Raw genomic sequence first — 16,259 nt, forward strand, 5'->3', positions numbered from 1 at the left:
ATTTGCTTCCTTGACTTTCACGAGATGTCACCACAGAACAGAGGTGCCCAATCTTTTCCCTGGAGATATAAATCCCTGCAATCTTCAGCTCCAACCCTGAACAAACACAATCAAACCAGCTAATTAAGATCTTCAGGAGCACTTGGTAATTACAGAGAGGTGTGTTGGAGCAGGGTTGGAAGTGAAATCTGCAGGTGGATCTCCAGGAACTGACAAATGAATTATGGGAAAGAGATTCCTGCTCCTGCAGGTTACTATCTAAACAGAGTTTAGATTTAAACATACCTGAGCCTGCTAATCATGTCTTTATAATCACTAGAAACATCCAGGCAGGTGTTTTGGAGCTAAACTCTGCAGGAAAGTGGCCCACCAGAATTGAACTGTTATAGAGGAAAAATGTCCTGGAGCATCCTAGAGTTTAGTGTCTTGCTCAAGGGTGCAATGGAGATGGCTTATGCCTTGTGGGAATAAGTAAGGAACCTCATGGCTAGCAGCTCTGGTCATTACGTTTTGAACATCAAATATCTACTATTTACACATGTCAGCAAGAAACCTATCTTTTCGTTCAGGGAGAGGAATAATCTTTAATTAGGCAAATCTAACTAAGAAACTGTGAACACTTGTTCACAATCTAAGATTGATTTGTGGAAACTGCTGCTGGAATTTAAAAGCAATTTTGCTTTAAAGGGAGGTTGGACAGATACAATGCAGAGGAGATTCGGCTGAATTAAAAAGTTACCTAGCAGCAGATCAGTAGTTAGCTTGAATTAGCTTTATATTATCACAAGTATGTACATATAGGTGATACACCTTATTGTGACCTTTAGTAACCTTCAGTTCCTACAAAAAGTTGTTGTTTAAACCATTATTAAAAAAACAACCTAAGATTGGTTGACGATTGTATTTCGTTATGAATTCGATTGTATTCCGTCTTTCGGATGAGACGTTAAACCGAGGTCCTGACTCTTTGTGGTCATTAAAAATCCCAGGATGTCTTTCGGAAAAAGAGAAGGGGTGTAACCCCGGCATCCTGGCAAAAATGGCCTCCTAATAATCCCCCTCTCCTGATTGGCTTCATCACGCGGTCTCCTCTCCACCAATCAGCTGGTGTGTGGTGAGCGTTCTGGCGCAATATGGCTGCCGTCGCATCATCCAGGTGGATGCTGCACGTTGGTGGTGGTTGAGGAGATTCCCCCCTTCTATGTAAAGCGCTTTGAGTGCCTTGAAAAGCGCTATATAAATCGAACGCATTATTATTATTATTATTATTATTATTATTATTATTATTATTATTATTATTATTATTATTATTATTATTATTATTATTATTTATTCAACTCTCCTAACCAGTGCAGCAAAGTAGGTGTCAAAATGTCTCTTCAATGTCTGTTTTGTTATTAGTTTCAGTATTTTTTTTTTATATACAGTGTTTTTTTCTTATTCCATCTGCTAAATGGTAAAGAAAATTGCACAACTGATCACATAAAAAACAAATACACTGGAAGAAATTATTGATGTTGTAAATGTGTCAGAAAATAGCTGTGAGTGGGTTCAGATAGACACAGAATGTATATTAATATTTATGAATTACCTTTTTTTCATTCATAGCATTCATGCTAGCATTCATAAGTGGTACACTGAAGAAAATGTTTTGGACCTTTAAAAAAAGATTAATAATTTGTTAGAGCCCCTTTTTCTATAAAATATTATTTTCTATTAAATTATATTCATTGTTTGGTTCACAATTTTGATTTAATATTATTCAAATACATTCATGCAAAATAAAATAACGATTTATTAGAAAGACCATATCATACTTAAATCAATATATTTTCTTACAGAAGCCAAAATGTTACTTAATCGTGATGATGCCGGTGAATCACAGCCATCGCTATGATCAGATGCTTACCTGCTTCTTTCACACCGCTGTCATTGCTTCTGTGTTTACTTCCTTATTGAGAGGAAAGCACACATATGTACATGTTCATCTAAACATCACTCTCAGCAGCTTGGATGGCATTGTAATGTTCACTATATATAACTTCAAAGTTATTTCTAATTTATTTTTTACTTCGAAGCAAAGAATGAAAAAGACCTTCACTGTGAATATGCCAGGGCCTTGAATAACGTTCAGATTCACTCTTGTACGTTTTGAAATTTTGTTGAAATATTTTCCTGTTTAACACTGTGAAGCTGCTTTGAAACGATCGTCATTGTAAAAGTACTATATAAATAAAGTTGACTTGACTGTGTGTGATTACATCACTGACACAAGCAGTGTTTCTGGCTGCAGGTCACTTAGTGGCCACCGGTGCTGCTAATAACACGAGTTTCTGAATTCTACATATAGACTATGCACCAGAGAAACAAGAGCACTGCCATCTTCCTCCACTTTTTTCAGTATGGTTAAATGCAATGTTAAAACACGTGAAGGTGGTTTGGTGGGAATGTGTCCAAGTATGACCCATTCTTGCCTTTGAAGACAGATTCTGAGCTCTTGTTGTCCCCTCCTGCCCTTGATATTGACTGCAGTAGCCTGCAGTGTGCTTGTCGATGCAAGGGTTTCACAGGTGCAAGCTGGGGCGGAATCTTTTAATACATAGAAAATCCAAGCAGACAGAGCACTGAAACTGTGCTTTTCACCAGGCATTTGCTATCACAGCGTGACCTCTGCCTTTCCTTTAACCGGCAACCTGGTAGAGTCATTTGAACATGCAGGATTGTTTATTTATTAGAAAATTATTTTCAACCAGAAATTTTCAGCCATCTTGTTTATTCCCAAATATATATTGATGGGATTTGAGTGCTATTGATTTTAAATATATATATATATATATATATATATATATATATATATATATATATATATATATATATATATATATATATATATATATATATAATTATCATTTAGCATTTCTTTTTTCACCTGATTGTTAGTCACAGCGTACCCTGACACAGATAATTATTTTAAATCATTCTGGATGCTTTCGAGCTTTTTTTAAGTGAAAGACAATCTGTGCTAGTGTATAATTTTCTCTTCCTGCTTAGACAGTATGGCAAAGAAGGACTCATTTCTCCTTAACAGCTACCAGTGAGTGAAGCCTACTATAGGTAATCGCCTTAAATATAAAAAATAAACAGAAACCATATCCTTAAATATATACGTTAGGTGACATAGTACACTTTCATTCCGGTACTGTTGTTCCAAACACAGAGCCAGGAAAAACAAAAACCCTTGTCTCACTAACACATGCGTTACCTGAGCTACCTGGCTCCAAATTGTGAAGTAAAGTTGTGTTAGACTGAGGGGGTAACCATAGCAACAGTACTCAGCTTGAGCGCTTTCTATTAGGATCAGTATGGGATGGTATGTTGGCACATGCTGTAATTAGGTAATTTTTTTAATCACTTTTATTAAAGATGAATGCATCACATGTACAGTATACTACAAAAATGGGTAACACTTTAGAATAAGGTTCATTAGTTAACATTATTTAATATATTAACTAACATGAATTAACCATGAGCAGTTTCTTGGAAGTAAATGCCCACTGCTATGATTGGACAACAGTCATACATATTATAATGACTTTAGACTCCCCCGACAGTAAACGTGGGGAATTGTTTTGTAAATTTCCAATTGTGAAAAATGGCAACCGGAATGATTCGCCCATGCATGTTTAACCCAGAGTCTTCTCCCGAATCGCTGGACAATGAACCAACAACACCTCAAATACAAAGGATGCTCCAGCCTGTGACAGCATAGTAATTTATCATTAAATATGTTTAGTTAGACACGTGAACATAATCAGTAGATATCAAGAAATCAGTAACAATGCAATACTTTCACATATACCATCCATTCTCTTGTTTACAAAAGCATAATAATAGATTTAATTTATAACGCACTTTTCATTGCAAAGAATCTCAAAGTGCAACAATGAAAAAAGGGAAAAAATAACAAAAATGAATAAAAAGTAAAAATAAAGAAAAATACAAACAATCAACACATAAAAGCCTTTCTGAACAGAAAATTCTTCAGTTCACCTTTAAACTGGTCCCAAAAGGTGGTTCCAAAGCAGAAAGCTCGATCTCCAATGGTACGAAGCCTGGTGGTGGGGACTTGAAGAAGCAGCTGGCCTAAAGATCTGAGGGTGCAGGTGGAGGATTTCAGAGTGATGCGTTCCTGTAGATATGGTGGTGCATGTCCGGTGATGCAGTTATGTGTGAGCAGGAGGATTTTGTTGTCGATCCGGGATGAAACAGGAAGCCAGTGCAATGAGTGTAGGATGGGAGTTATGTGATCATATTTACGTACTCTCATAAGGACTCTGGCAGCACTATTCTGGATGTATTGAAGCATCTGGATATTTCTGGCAGAAATCCCACTGAAGAGTCGGTTGCAGTAGTCCAGCCTGGTGGAGACAAAGGCATGGACATGTTTCTCTGCATCTGGAAAGGTTAAAAGGGGACGGAGATTGGAGATGTTTCCAAGGTGAAGTAGCTTTGGGTGGCAGTGGCTCAGTGGTTCATGTAGGTTGTCTTCAAACCAGAAGGTTGGTGGTTCAATCCCTGGTTCCACTTGACCAAGTGTCGAGGTGTCCATGAGCAAGACACCTAACCCCAGCTGCTCCCGACGAGCTGGATGGCGCCTTACATGGCTGACATCGCCGTCGGTGTATGAATGGGTGAATGCGAGGCAATATGTAAAGCGCTTTGGATGGCCATAGGGTCTGTTAAAAACGCTATATAAATGCAGTCCATTTACCATATATCACTTTTAAATTATTAAATAGTAATTATTAAAATTAATGTGTTTTGGAATTGGTCAAATGAGCCTGGAAAAAAAATTTGATCAGAAAATCAACGTGCCTAATAATTCTGCAGTGTATATTTTACCTGGAATATTCATTTATCCATTGCCTGTTTTATCTTCTGTTAACTTAGTTGAATATCATAAGTCTAAACTCTAATAATCAGGGTTAAGAATTTATTTATACCGTATAAGAAATAGTATTAGTGATGTTTGCTTTACCAAAACCCACTAAAAATCTGTATGATTTTCCTGTTTATGGGCGAATACAATTAAATTACATCACTGCGTCAGTGGTTAAAAAAACAATCATGTTGATGCTTTTATGATTATAGGTAATGGAATGAACTCTCTCTCTCTTCCTCTGTCTCTGTACTGTGGTTTTGTGCACAATAAGCTACCTAAATCCCCCAGGCCTGGATTACAGTTCTGAGGGGATTTAAGTGTCAGCTTGACAGGTGTTGCACAGTCAATAAGTTAGCATCTTTACTAGTACGGCATCTCACAGCATGCCATCAGAAAGACAGCTCCACCCTACACTGCAGATGCTTAATCTATTCTGATGTCTGCAAGACTATCCATCAAATCCTGTGGGTTTGGACGTATAGTTTGTGTTCTTGTCGTCAGATTTCCCCGGGAAACGTTGTTGGATGGAGGTTTGCCTAGAGCTTTGTTTGAAAGAGTGATTGTAGGGGTATAAAGGCAGGAAGTCAGAAGAAGCAAAGCGCGAGAAAGAAATCAAGGACATGCTAGTAAGTCGGCAACAACCCAAAGCGATGCCAGTCCTGCCTGCCAGTTCGGTCACTTCTGCCGTGATGCCCCCAACATTAGCGCCTGAAATGAAGCCAGTGCCTGCCTCTAAACCGGCTACACCTCTAGCCCGAGTGTCAACCGCAGTGGCGGCAACTGCCTGCTCGAAGGCTCTCCGCAAGCTGACCCTGTCCCGACTCATGGCGGGGTTCTTTTGGACTGGGGATAATACTGTGTATGGATCCAAATGGAAGCTAGGCTTATTTGGTAAGAGATCAAATTTGATCAACTGAATTTATCTGTCAGCTTTGTATTTCTTCAAACGATTTCTTGAATTGTTTCATTTTAATGAATCTTGACCATTTGTCTATGACCTATTTCCTGTATTTGGCCCAAGTGTTCAAGTGGGCGTGAAGACTGCAAGTGTGTGTAAACTTATGATTACCCAGTAGGATGCGCTTACAACATAGTGTTATAAAACTGTAAGTAATGTTTATACAGATTTTTTTTTTTTGCACATTTTGATTTTCAGTGCACTTTATAATACACATCTAAATGTCTGTTCAGAAGCCCCAGACAAAATTTAATTGGGGTGCTTCTAAGTAGGTAATAAAAAAAAGTTGCAAATGGGTTACAAAATACACATAATTATTAAAACTTTACATTTCAGTACCAAATGATATGTAATATCTAATTAATCTAAATGGAAAATTCGAAGCAAATGAACCTGAATAATGGGATACGCTTAGCCTCATATACTGCTTTGAAGGATTTCTTGGGCATTAAGGGCCTTGAACTTTTAACCTTTCCATGCACACACTCTCAAGTTGTGTTGATATTAGGACAGGCCCTTATGCTGCCGTGGGTGTGCTATACACAGAAAAGGTTTGTAAACTGATCTAGCTCATCAGAACTGGCATCACGTCCATTCATTCATATATTTTAATTAAATGTTTTTTGTTTGTTTTTTAAACAGTTTTGATCAAAAATTGTATGTATAAAATCCTCCATTCAAGTCTAAATATGATTAGTATAACAGAGTCACACATTCCACAGATCACTGACACTTCTGTTATCTTCTCACCGTCATGTTACAAAACTTACATGACTAATTTCTGTAAACTGTAAAAACTAACTTTTTTATTAAATTAAAGTGCTGATCACTGTAAGTTCAGTTGAATTTTTCTTTTCATGGTTTATTGCGAAATAAGAAATATCTCTATACTAAATGTTAGGTTGGAATTTGAACCTGTATTTGATGAACCTGGATTGCCTTGTAAAATCAAAAGTTCTTCCACAAACTGTAACAAGTTTTAATGTGTATAATGATCATGGTCATATGTTATCCTGTTAACTCAGTATCGCCATAGTTGGACACTTGGTGCACATTTTTATCACATATTTTAGCATCATTTGAAAGCTTAAACTCAATTTTTTTTTTTTTTTTATTAGACTGCATGAACCACGGAATTTGTACTTTTTTAAACTTTTCAGCTGGCTTACGTTTTGTGATATTAACTTCAAATTTGAAACACAACTTGGATAGAAATATAGATTTGATTTCCAAACAGTTTGAGTCCAAATTATTTTGTGGGGGGAAAAACGTATATATATATAAAATGGAAAATGTTTTGTTCATTACATTTTCATTACAGTAATTTTAAACTTCAATAACCTTTTTTGCTTTTTAAATTTTTTAAGCTGATTTCACTCCTGCAATAATCTGCATAATGTTTTCTTTAAAAAAAATACACCAGTGTTAGATGTGTATTTCAAAATCATTAAGAAAATTGTTAAAATAAATAAATAAATGAATAAAAAACTGTATCACTATACTGAACAATCCAAACCAATAAATCAACTGTGAGGCTTGTAAAAAGATATGGCAAGAGATAGTTGCCAGTAAAGAAAAAAAAACTCAGTTGAATGTCATTGCTGTCATAAATCATTAGTTGTTTACTTGCTCTCTAAAATTCTTCCTCGGTTGTTTACAACGTACCAGTGTGACATTTGGCTTCATCAAGGCATTGAGACGTCAAGAAGGCTGATTTCTTTTGTGTGGCATGATAGAAAAGCACCTGTTTGTACAAGGAGTGACATATGGGCAATCCCTTTAAGCTTTAATTCCCTGATGGATGGCGCGTGAGAGGTTTACCTTACTTTTCTCTGGCACACATCCTGTCGACGAGCCTTTGACCTACTATGTGGCAGCATTAGAGGCTCAACTCTGCTAAACGGGCTTAAAATGGCACCAATCAGTGCATCTTCTTTTGCCAACAATTTTCTTGAGCCAACTAGAGTATGAGTATTCAAGCTGGTCAACGAGCAACATGACTAGTCTTTTTTTTTTTTCTTTTTTTTTCCCATTCAGGTTTCTCAAACATTTCAACCATGATTCAACCTGGTTTCCATAGCAACCATTTCAGACCCGCTAGAGGAGTGTTTTTGATGAGGTACCACATGGGAAATGCTTGCGTTAGACTGCTTTTGCACAACATGGGATACATTCACAAAAGCTCTTTTTGGTGTCTACTGTTCAAGCAATCAAAAAGCAGTTTGGCTTAACCCCTATTGATTCTGAACTTCCTGCTGTGCATTCAGCAATAGGGATCAGATCCATTTAAAAGGCCGCTGCTCTTGCAAGCATTTTAAGGAAGAAAAAAAAATGTTGGCTGAATTTACGGCACATTGAGGAGGCATTATCGCATAGAACTTATAAACCAGGCTTCATTCTATTTAAAGGTTTATCTGGAATATCAACCACAAAGGATGCTGGATCCATTGCACATTCTTAAAATAAATGTTCTTCAACAGTTCTTTGTATAAGCTTATGATCAGCAAAAAAAAAACTTTTTGTATCAAGAACCATTTTCCGCGGTTTTTGAGTTGCAGTTTAGTTCTTTGGTGAAAATAAGCTGTGGATATTACTTTATAGTTCTTCAAATCAGCATATTACCTTTTGGGTGGTTTAAACTCTATTTTGACTCTATTTACGTTCTAAATACACATCCCTGGTAATATTGTAAATGATTCATCACTGCTCGTTATTCCATAGAAAATAAATGTTTGCCGAAAGACATTCATTTTTTCATATTGCCTTTCAAAATGAAACACCCACTTTTTCCCAACAGACGAAATCAAGCCCCTTCCTACATTTTTGCATCATTGATATCTTGTTTCACTCAGAGACATGTCACATTATAAAGTAAAATGGTTTGAGAATGCGGTTTTATCCATCCATGTTCTCAACCGCTTGTTTTATATAGGGTCGTATTGATGTTGGGTCCTGTCCCAAAGTCTCAGGCTCACTCTTAGAAGAAAAGGTTCTAAAAGGTTCTATCGGTGCTACGTCTTCGGAACCCCTAGAAGGTTCACTGCAAAAAAAATGCTTTTCTTACTCAGTATTTTTGTCTTGTTTCTAGTCCAATCATCTAAAAAAATTAAAACAAGAAGTATTTGTCGTGTTTTGGGAAAAAAATAACTGAACATTAAGAGTTTTTGCTTAAAATAAGCAAAATAATCTACCAATGGGGTAAGTAAAATAATCTTAAAACAATATTTTACTTACCCCAATACCAGATTATTTTGCTTATTTTAAGGGGGGGGGGGGGGGGGTGAAACACTCAGTTTCAGTCAATCTCATGTCAATCTTGAGTACCTGTAGAGTAGTATTGCATCCTTCATCTCCGAAAAGTCTTTAGTTTTATTATATTTATAAAAGAAATATAGGCTGTACCGAGTCTTCCGGAAAAAAACGAGCGCCTGGAGGCGTATCGTGTGGGCGGAGCTAAAGAATGACAAGCGCAAAGCGGTGACGACCTCAAGCGTGGAGAAGAAAACGCTACCCTAAATAAACCATGGCAATCAATCAGATTCAACTAATACAGATATGATCCAGAATCATTCGGAGGCTGAAGTAAATTGAACAAGAGAAACAACAACATCAGGACTACCGTCTCTGTGGTATGTACTGTATTTAGTGGCCTGTCAACATTTGTGTGTGTTTACTCGCAGTTTATGAAGACATGATTCGGTTTATGGACTATTGTATGCGACTAAACCTTAGCATTAGCAAGCAAAACGGTTTTGCACGTCAGACTAGTGTAACGTTATACATAGAACAACAATGGACTAGCCGCATTTGAATGAAGAAGCACGCTTTGTGAGAACGCTAGGTTTGGGTGGTTTTACTGACACCTATTATTGGTCAGCTAAACAAATGTATTTAAACACACACCATAGATCGCATGCTCCATTGATAAATTAACTATACACGATCGTGTCGTTTACTGATGTTTACTCACACGACGATAGCCAACAGCCTAGACATTTGAAGCAGTTTTACTCACCGGCTGCTTCCAAAGCAGGACCGAACCTTTATCACTGGGACCGCTCCGTCAAAAACACACTTCTTTGGTATGATTTGGTGAAGTCCTGTGACAGCAGTGAACGGTGGAGATCCGCAATGTTGTGAAGCTTCCCGTCATTTCTGCGTTCAAATCGGTTCAAATGCAGCGCTGCCTTCCCGGGAATGCTGTGCTGAAGCATTGAAGTCGCTCGACGTCACCCATAGGAATAAAGTGGAGCGCGGCGCGGACTATAACGACATAAGTGTTGCACGGACGAGTGGATCTGCACCTGAGCGAGTGTTTATGTGCGTGCATTTCCTCTCTCGCCTCAGTCACACACGTGCGCGCACCCTACCGGGAGAAGAGCCTGTACAGCCCATACAAGGACCTTCCACACTGTCGACGTCAAGCTGACCCATACTCGAAAAAAACTCTCCGAAACTTGTGAGAAACCGGAAGGAGTATTTTTGACACAGAAATACTCCATCAAACGTCCAACATTAGTTTTTGAAACTTTATCTATGTTTAGGATGGGAATCCAAGTCTTTAACCGTGTAAAAACCTCAGTATGCATGAAACAGCATTTCACCCCCCCCCCCCCCCCCTTAAGCAAAAACTCTCTAATTTTTTTGTTATTTTTCCCCCCAAAACAAGACAATACTTTTAACTTGTCTAGTTATTGTATCTTAATGTAAGAATGTTTAGATATTAAAAAATACTAAATAATTTTTATTTTTTTATTTTTTAAATGTTCTATATAGAAACCTTTTTAAGTGCCAAAAGGGTTCTTTCTTGTCATTATAGATCCTTTTTTTAGCATAAAAGGTTCTTTGGAGTTGAGTATACTCCAAGAACCTTTTATGCTAAAAAGAACATTTTAGGGGTTCCAAATATGTAGCGCTGACAGAACTTTTTCTTCTAAGAGTGTAGGCAAGAACATATTCTAGATGGATGGCCAGTCTACTGCAGGAATTCAATTTCATGTTAACCATAAAGAGATAGCAACCCAAAAATGAATTTTCTGTCATCATTTACTCACCCTAATGTTCCAAACGTGTATGTTGTTTCTTCTTTGAAATATATTTTTGGATGCGAACTACCATTTTAAAGCACCTTTACATAGAGTAGATGTTTTTTCACAGAGCTAGAGATCAAGCTGTAAAACATTTGTGGTTCTAATTGGAACTTAAAATCGTGTGTTTTTAGTAGTTAATACTGATGATACTGGTACTACCGCTTGGCCTTAGACATGGTACTTTAGCCATGCAATCAGTGTACAGTCATTCTGAATAACACATGAGTGTATACACCAATCACTCAAACCTGGATTTAGCGATCTGCTAAAATCTTCTTATAATACATCCTGTCTGCCGATGCTCCCTGCATAATTATCAAATAAAGAGCCACCTCGGATGAGCTCTGTCAATATTAATACCGCATTAATACTAAGAGATGGAAACGCAGAGGAATGGCACACTATTGTGAACTCATCACTGATCATTATATAATCGTCTCTCAGCTCATCTGCTGTTTATGTAACAGCGGTCTGTTCTCTGAAGAAACTTCTTTACCAAAGCCAGATCTACTGTTTTCTTAAGTGTTACTTCACACTCTTTCTGTTCATAAGTGCATGAATAATGAAAAACAAAAAGCTTGCAGTTATATCTCTGCCCCTGAAGGCCATTTGGTGGCGTAAAGTATGCTGGGATTTTGTTCTTGTTAGTTTTTTCCTTGCACTGTTATGACACTTTACTATGTTTCTGGATATGTTCAGTGATGCCATGCATATATCAATTTATCACCGTTCCATGGTACTGCTACAGTCTTCTTTTTTATAAGGAGAAGAGTAAATTGGAAATGTTGTTTATGTTGGAACATTGCTTGGTAATTTCAATTAACATCAATTCTATTTTCATGGCAGCTTTCCTCGCAGTGTTAAAACATTAGTCCAGAAAGGTTTAGCACTTCACAACTATGTGTCAATTGCAGAATGAGCCATTTGGAGAAAACGTAAGATTGATAGATTGTGCCAGTTATTTAGAATACATGATTGTTCCCAACAAGTGTTTGCTTTCATGAGTACAGTATATGAACGGAGAAATGTTCAATCTTGCCAAACAATTGCTGTATTGTGAGGGGAAAGGGGTGTTTGAAAATGAAATTGGATTTCGATCAGGTTCTTAAAGGTCACAGTAATGATTGCTGGCTGTTTCAGGAGCATGACAGATATATTGATGGATGGTTAGTCCTCTTGGTTACACAACACACACACACAAAAAAAAAATGCTGAAAACGCTTGGGTGGGGTTTACCAATAATATCCTGAGTAGCAGAGAACTTCACCTCTGCCAATTGAAATTATAAAAATAACATTGGTGCATGTTCGCTCTTGTGCAATATCAAGCCATTTAATATTTTATTATTGTATTATTTACCTTTATCTGTTTATGAACTGATTTTGCATTTATATTTTAGACAGTACTTACATGCCTGTATTCATCCCTGTCTCTTGTGTCTCTGTTAGTGGAGAAATGCATGAGCTCCATGCAGACGGGCACTCAGATGGTGAAACTGCGTGGAGGATCCAAGGGCCTGGTGCGCTTTTTCTACTTGGACGAACACAAGTCCTGCATCCGCTGGCGACCATCTAGGAAAAATGAGAAAGCCAAAAGTAAGTCTTGTGGTGTTTATACGCCACCATTTTAAACTGAAAATGGAAAACTTTTTATGCGTTTTGGCTGTTGACTTACACGACAACAACACCTTTATGTTTATGCGGATTACGCATCCGCGGGGTGTTCTTCGCTTTCGTCTAAACGTACACTCATTCTTATTGCTGAGGTTAAATCCTCCACCTTTAATAGCCTTCTCTATTACTGACCACATGTGAACATTTCATTGCTCAGATGTGGCTCTTTAATAGCTATTAGCATATTTATGCCAGTATCAATCTTGTCTCAGATGTTGTCTCTGAAGAATAGGGCTATCAAACTAATGTTGAGTTAAGCTAAGGGTGTTTTCACACTTCTAAACGTGTGAAATGTGCGAAACGGGGTCTAAACGTGGTTTGTGTGATTTTTGGCCTCTCCAACACTGCCACTGATTTCAGACCCCTTTAAAGCAAACCAAGACCATCTCGAGAGGTGGTCTGAGTACGGTTCAATATCAGAATCAGAATGAGCTTTATTGCCAGGTATGTTTACACATACTAGGAATTTGTTGTAGTGACAGAAGCTCCACAGTGTAACAGAAGGACAGTGACAAGACGAGACACAGATAAAAAAAATATATGGCCAGGTTCGCTAAAAACATAGCCTGACAAGCCAGACCCACATTAAGATGTTGGGTCTGGGAACTCACCATTGACAGCAGGCATGTGCAAAATTCAGAATTTCAGAATTGGCTTCCTTTTAATTCACGAATTGGAATTTGAACTGAATTGACTCCGCCCCACAGGAAGTTGAATTGGAATTTGAATGACAGGAAGTAGCATTAAATTCATGACAATTCAAAGAAATTCCACAGTCACACAACAGAAAGAATGTGTTGAATCTCACATACATTCAGCGTTAGGAAGGTTACTTTAATTGCTTACTGTTATATATTACCAATTATAAATGTGATTTGGATTACTTTATCAATGCAAAGCAATTTCCTTTTAATATGATTCGTAACTTATTAAATTACACATTTTACCTCAGTAATACAACAATTACATTAATTGCTAACACTTTACAATAATAACAAATCCATGCTTAACTAATGCACAGATAATCATGAGTTAATTTATTACTAGTGGTGAACTAACCCATTTATTAATGATTACTGCATCAGCAACTAATGAAGATTTTACATGATTAATAGATTTAGTAATCATTAAATTGCTATTAGTTATAACAATATGTTTGATGCTGGCACAAGTAGATACAAAACTTTTTATTGCACTAGCATTAGCAAAGTTATTGCTCATTGAACAAAGCAACATTCTGCATAATAATAATCATAATAATACCACAATAATGGTCAAAACTTCAACATAACAGAAATTCTTTCAAATGTTAAACATACATGAACATTAAACATTAACAGATGTTTCCCTTCAATCAAAAACACATTAAACAGCCCTTCATTTCAATATTAATCTAATTTCCAGCCATAAGCAAAGCATGCTGGGAACTCACTATGGTGTCTCTAAATAAAACTGCATAATTGATCTAATTCTCTTAAAATAAACTAGTAATCTTATTTTCCTTAATTTTATCAGCTTAATCGGTTCCTCAATTCAAGCCTCAAAATTGCTTACATTTACTTAAAAAAAATTAGGAAAGTGTATCTCTTGGTTTTATTTCTATACAACACTGAACCACAATGTTCTTAAGAAATAAGTACACACTATTTTTAAATATCACCTTAATTTATTTTATTATTATTTTTGGGAGGGGGGGGGGAATTACAAGACCCATGATTAATTTTTTAAAGTGTCACTCCTCAACCCTGCATACATTTTGTTCTAAAACAACAAAGTCATTGTAAATGCAGTTATCATTAATTCCAATGCAAAACTCCCAAAGCAAAACTGATGCATCTAATTCTCAATCACTACTCAAATGTTTTATCATTGATTCTGCACCGTTCTGCTCTGAAGATCTTTCCTGCAACCCTAAAGATTCTCTCAACAGATGCAGATGAAGCTGCTTTGGCAAGATGGACATGTATATGAATTTCTAATAATTTTCTTGAATTTCAATTCTACTTCCGTTAATTCAAATTTGAATTGTAATTCTACATCCTGTTTTTGACATCAATACAAATTCAAGAATTGAATTGGAATTTAGGAGTCATTCTTATTTCAATTCTGAATTGTGCACAAGCCTGATTGGCAGGGCTCATTCCGAAGGGATACAGTTGTCTTTAAGACTCCCTCTGCACGCGATTGGATAGCGCTACAACCAACCAGAGCAATGTGAAGCGGAGCTAGCTTTCACCATATCCGGGCAGCAAAACTCCAAACACATCTTCCCTTCTTAAGAATGATTTCAGTGCCGTTCTTGGTTCTTTTCTTAAAGAAAAGCTTAACTGCAAAGCCGATTTGAAAGCCCGCCGTTCGCCAGCTTCTTTGTTTACAAGTAGCAGGCAAGACGCAACTCAGCCGTCATTATGTTAAGCCCCGCCCACCGACTCTATACATGATGTGATTGGCCTGACCAGAGTTTGGTTTTTCTAGCTCTAGTCTAGTCGATTGAGAGTTGCTAGACTAGTTGCCGCTAGGGTGCATCTAGATTTCTAGGCTACTAAAAACATGAAAACTAAACACAAACTGTTCTGGGCTCACTTGATTTTTCCTGTTTTTCTCACTTGATTGTTTGCGAATTCCTATGTAGTATCAGATGCCTCCTGACAAATCAGCTGTCTATCATGGCTGCTTCTCTACAAATCTCTACAAATAATTCATTCAAAACGTACACTTGTTTTAACCTTGATTGTTTAAAATGGTTTTACGTGCACACACACCAAAGCACATGCACAGAAGCCAGCTGTAACAGTGCCTGTACTAAACTGAATTATCTTTAGCATCTTGTTGCATTTAAAGCATCAAAAACAAAAGGTTTACATGAACAGGTGCTTTTGTATGGTGGCCCTGTAGTGCACAACACAATGAAATTTAAAAGCAAACATAAGTTCACAACACAACGAAATCAAGCCACAATACAAAGAAATGAAGTTACAACACAACGGAAACAAGCCACAACACAACGGAAGAGCCACAATACAACAAAATCAAGCCACAACTCAACAGAAATGTTCCCGACCACTAGGGGGCTCTCAGAGTGGTTAAGTTAGTTTTCCTTGCCATTGCTCTATAGATTCGCCAGTCCTGCAAATATATAAACACTTAACAATGGTTTAGTGTATAACCATTGTATATCAACATGAAATATCAATTCAAAATCACCTACATGCATAAGGTCGTGTGTCCACCAAAGCGTTTTTTCACGCTGCTGGCTGGTGTTTTCAATAGTTTTCAATGAGAGCGCCGCATTTTTAGAACGCCTGGAGCGCACCGAGGTGCTGAGCGAGTATTTCACGCTCACGCGCTGAGCGCTCAGCGTTTTTTACTGGTCGCCGAGAGTTGAAGAATGTTCAACTTTGAGTAAAACGCAGCGCTCATCACTGTCACTTTTCACCCATCACTGTCACTTTTCACCCAGCCATCCAATCACAGTGGAGGAGGGGCAGGACAAACACAAAACAGACCAACTGTCACATTCTGCGTGTCGTCATCAGATGACAACAAGCAAATAATAACGGAATAAAATGATTTAAAACAAAAGCCAGAGCAAATAC

The 16,259-nt window shown here is 37.3% G+C and overlaps 1 protein-coding gene across 5 annotated transcripts in view; it reads left to right on the forward strand.

Moving 5' to 3' along the window:
• plch2a (phospholipase C, eta 2a) overlaps positions 1–16,259 on the forward strand; it is a 216,446-nt gene that overhangs the window by 142,533 nt on the left and 57,654 nt on the right. For 3 of the 5 annotated variants that reach the window (XM_067413138.1, XM_067413140.1, XM_067413139.1), the window contains one exon: positions 12,439–12,585. In XM_067413138.1, coding sequence (XP_067269239.1) covers positions 12,439–12,585 — 147 coding nt within the window. Of the gene's footprint in view, positions 1–5,561; positions 5,834–12,438; positions 12,586–16,259 lie in introns of those variants that run through there. The other 2 variants (XM_067413137.1, XM_067413141.1) reach the window with 1 other exon arrangement.

This window comes from Pseudorasbora parva, chromosome 13 (genome assembly GCF_024679245.1).
Source record: "Pseudorasbora parva isolate DD20220531a chromosome 13, ASM2467924v1, whole genome shotgun sequence".
Lineage (NCBI taxonomy): Eukaryota > Metazoa > Chordata > Actinopteri > Cypriniformes > Gobionidae > Pseudorasbora > Pseudorasbora parva.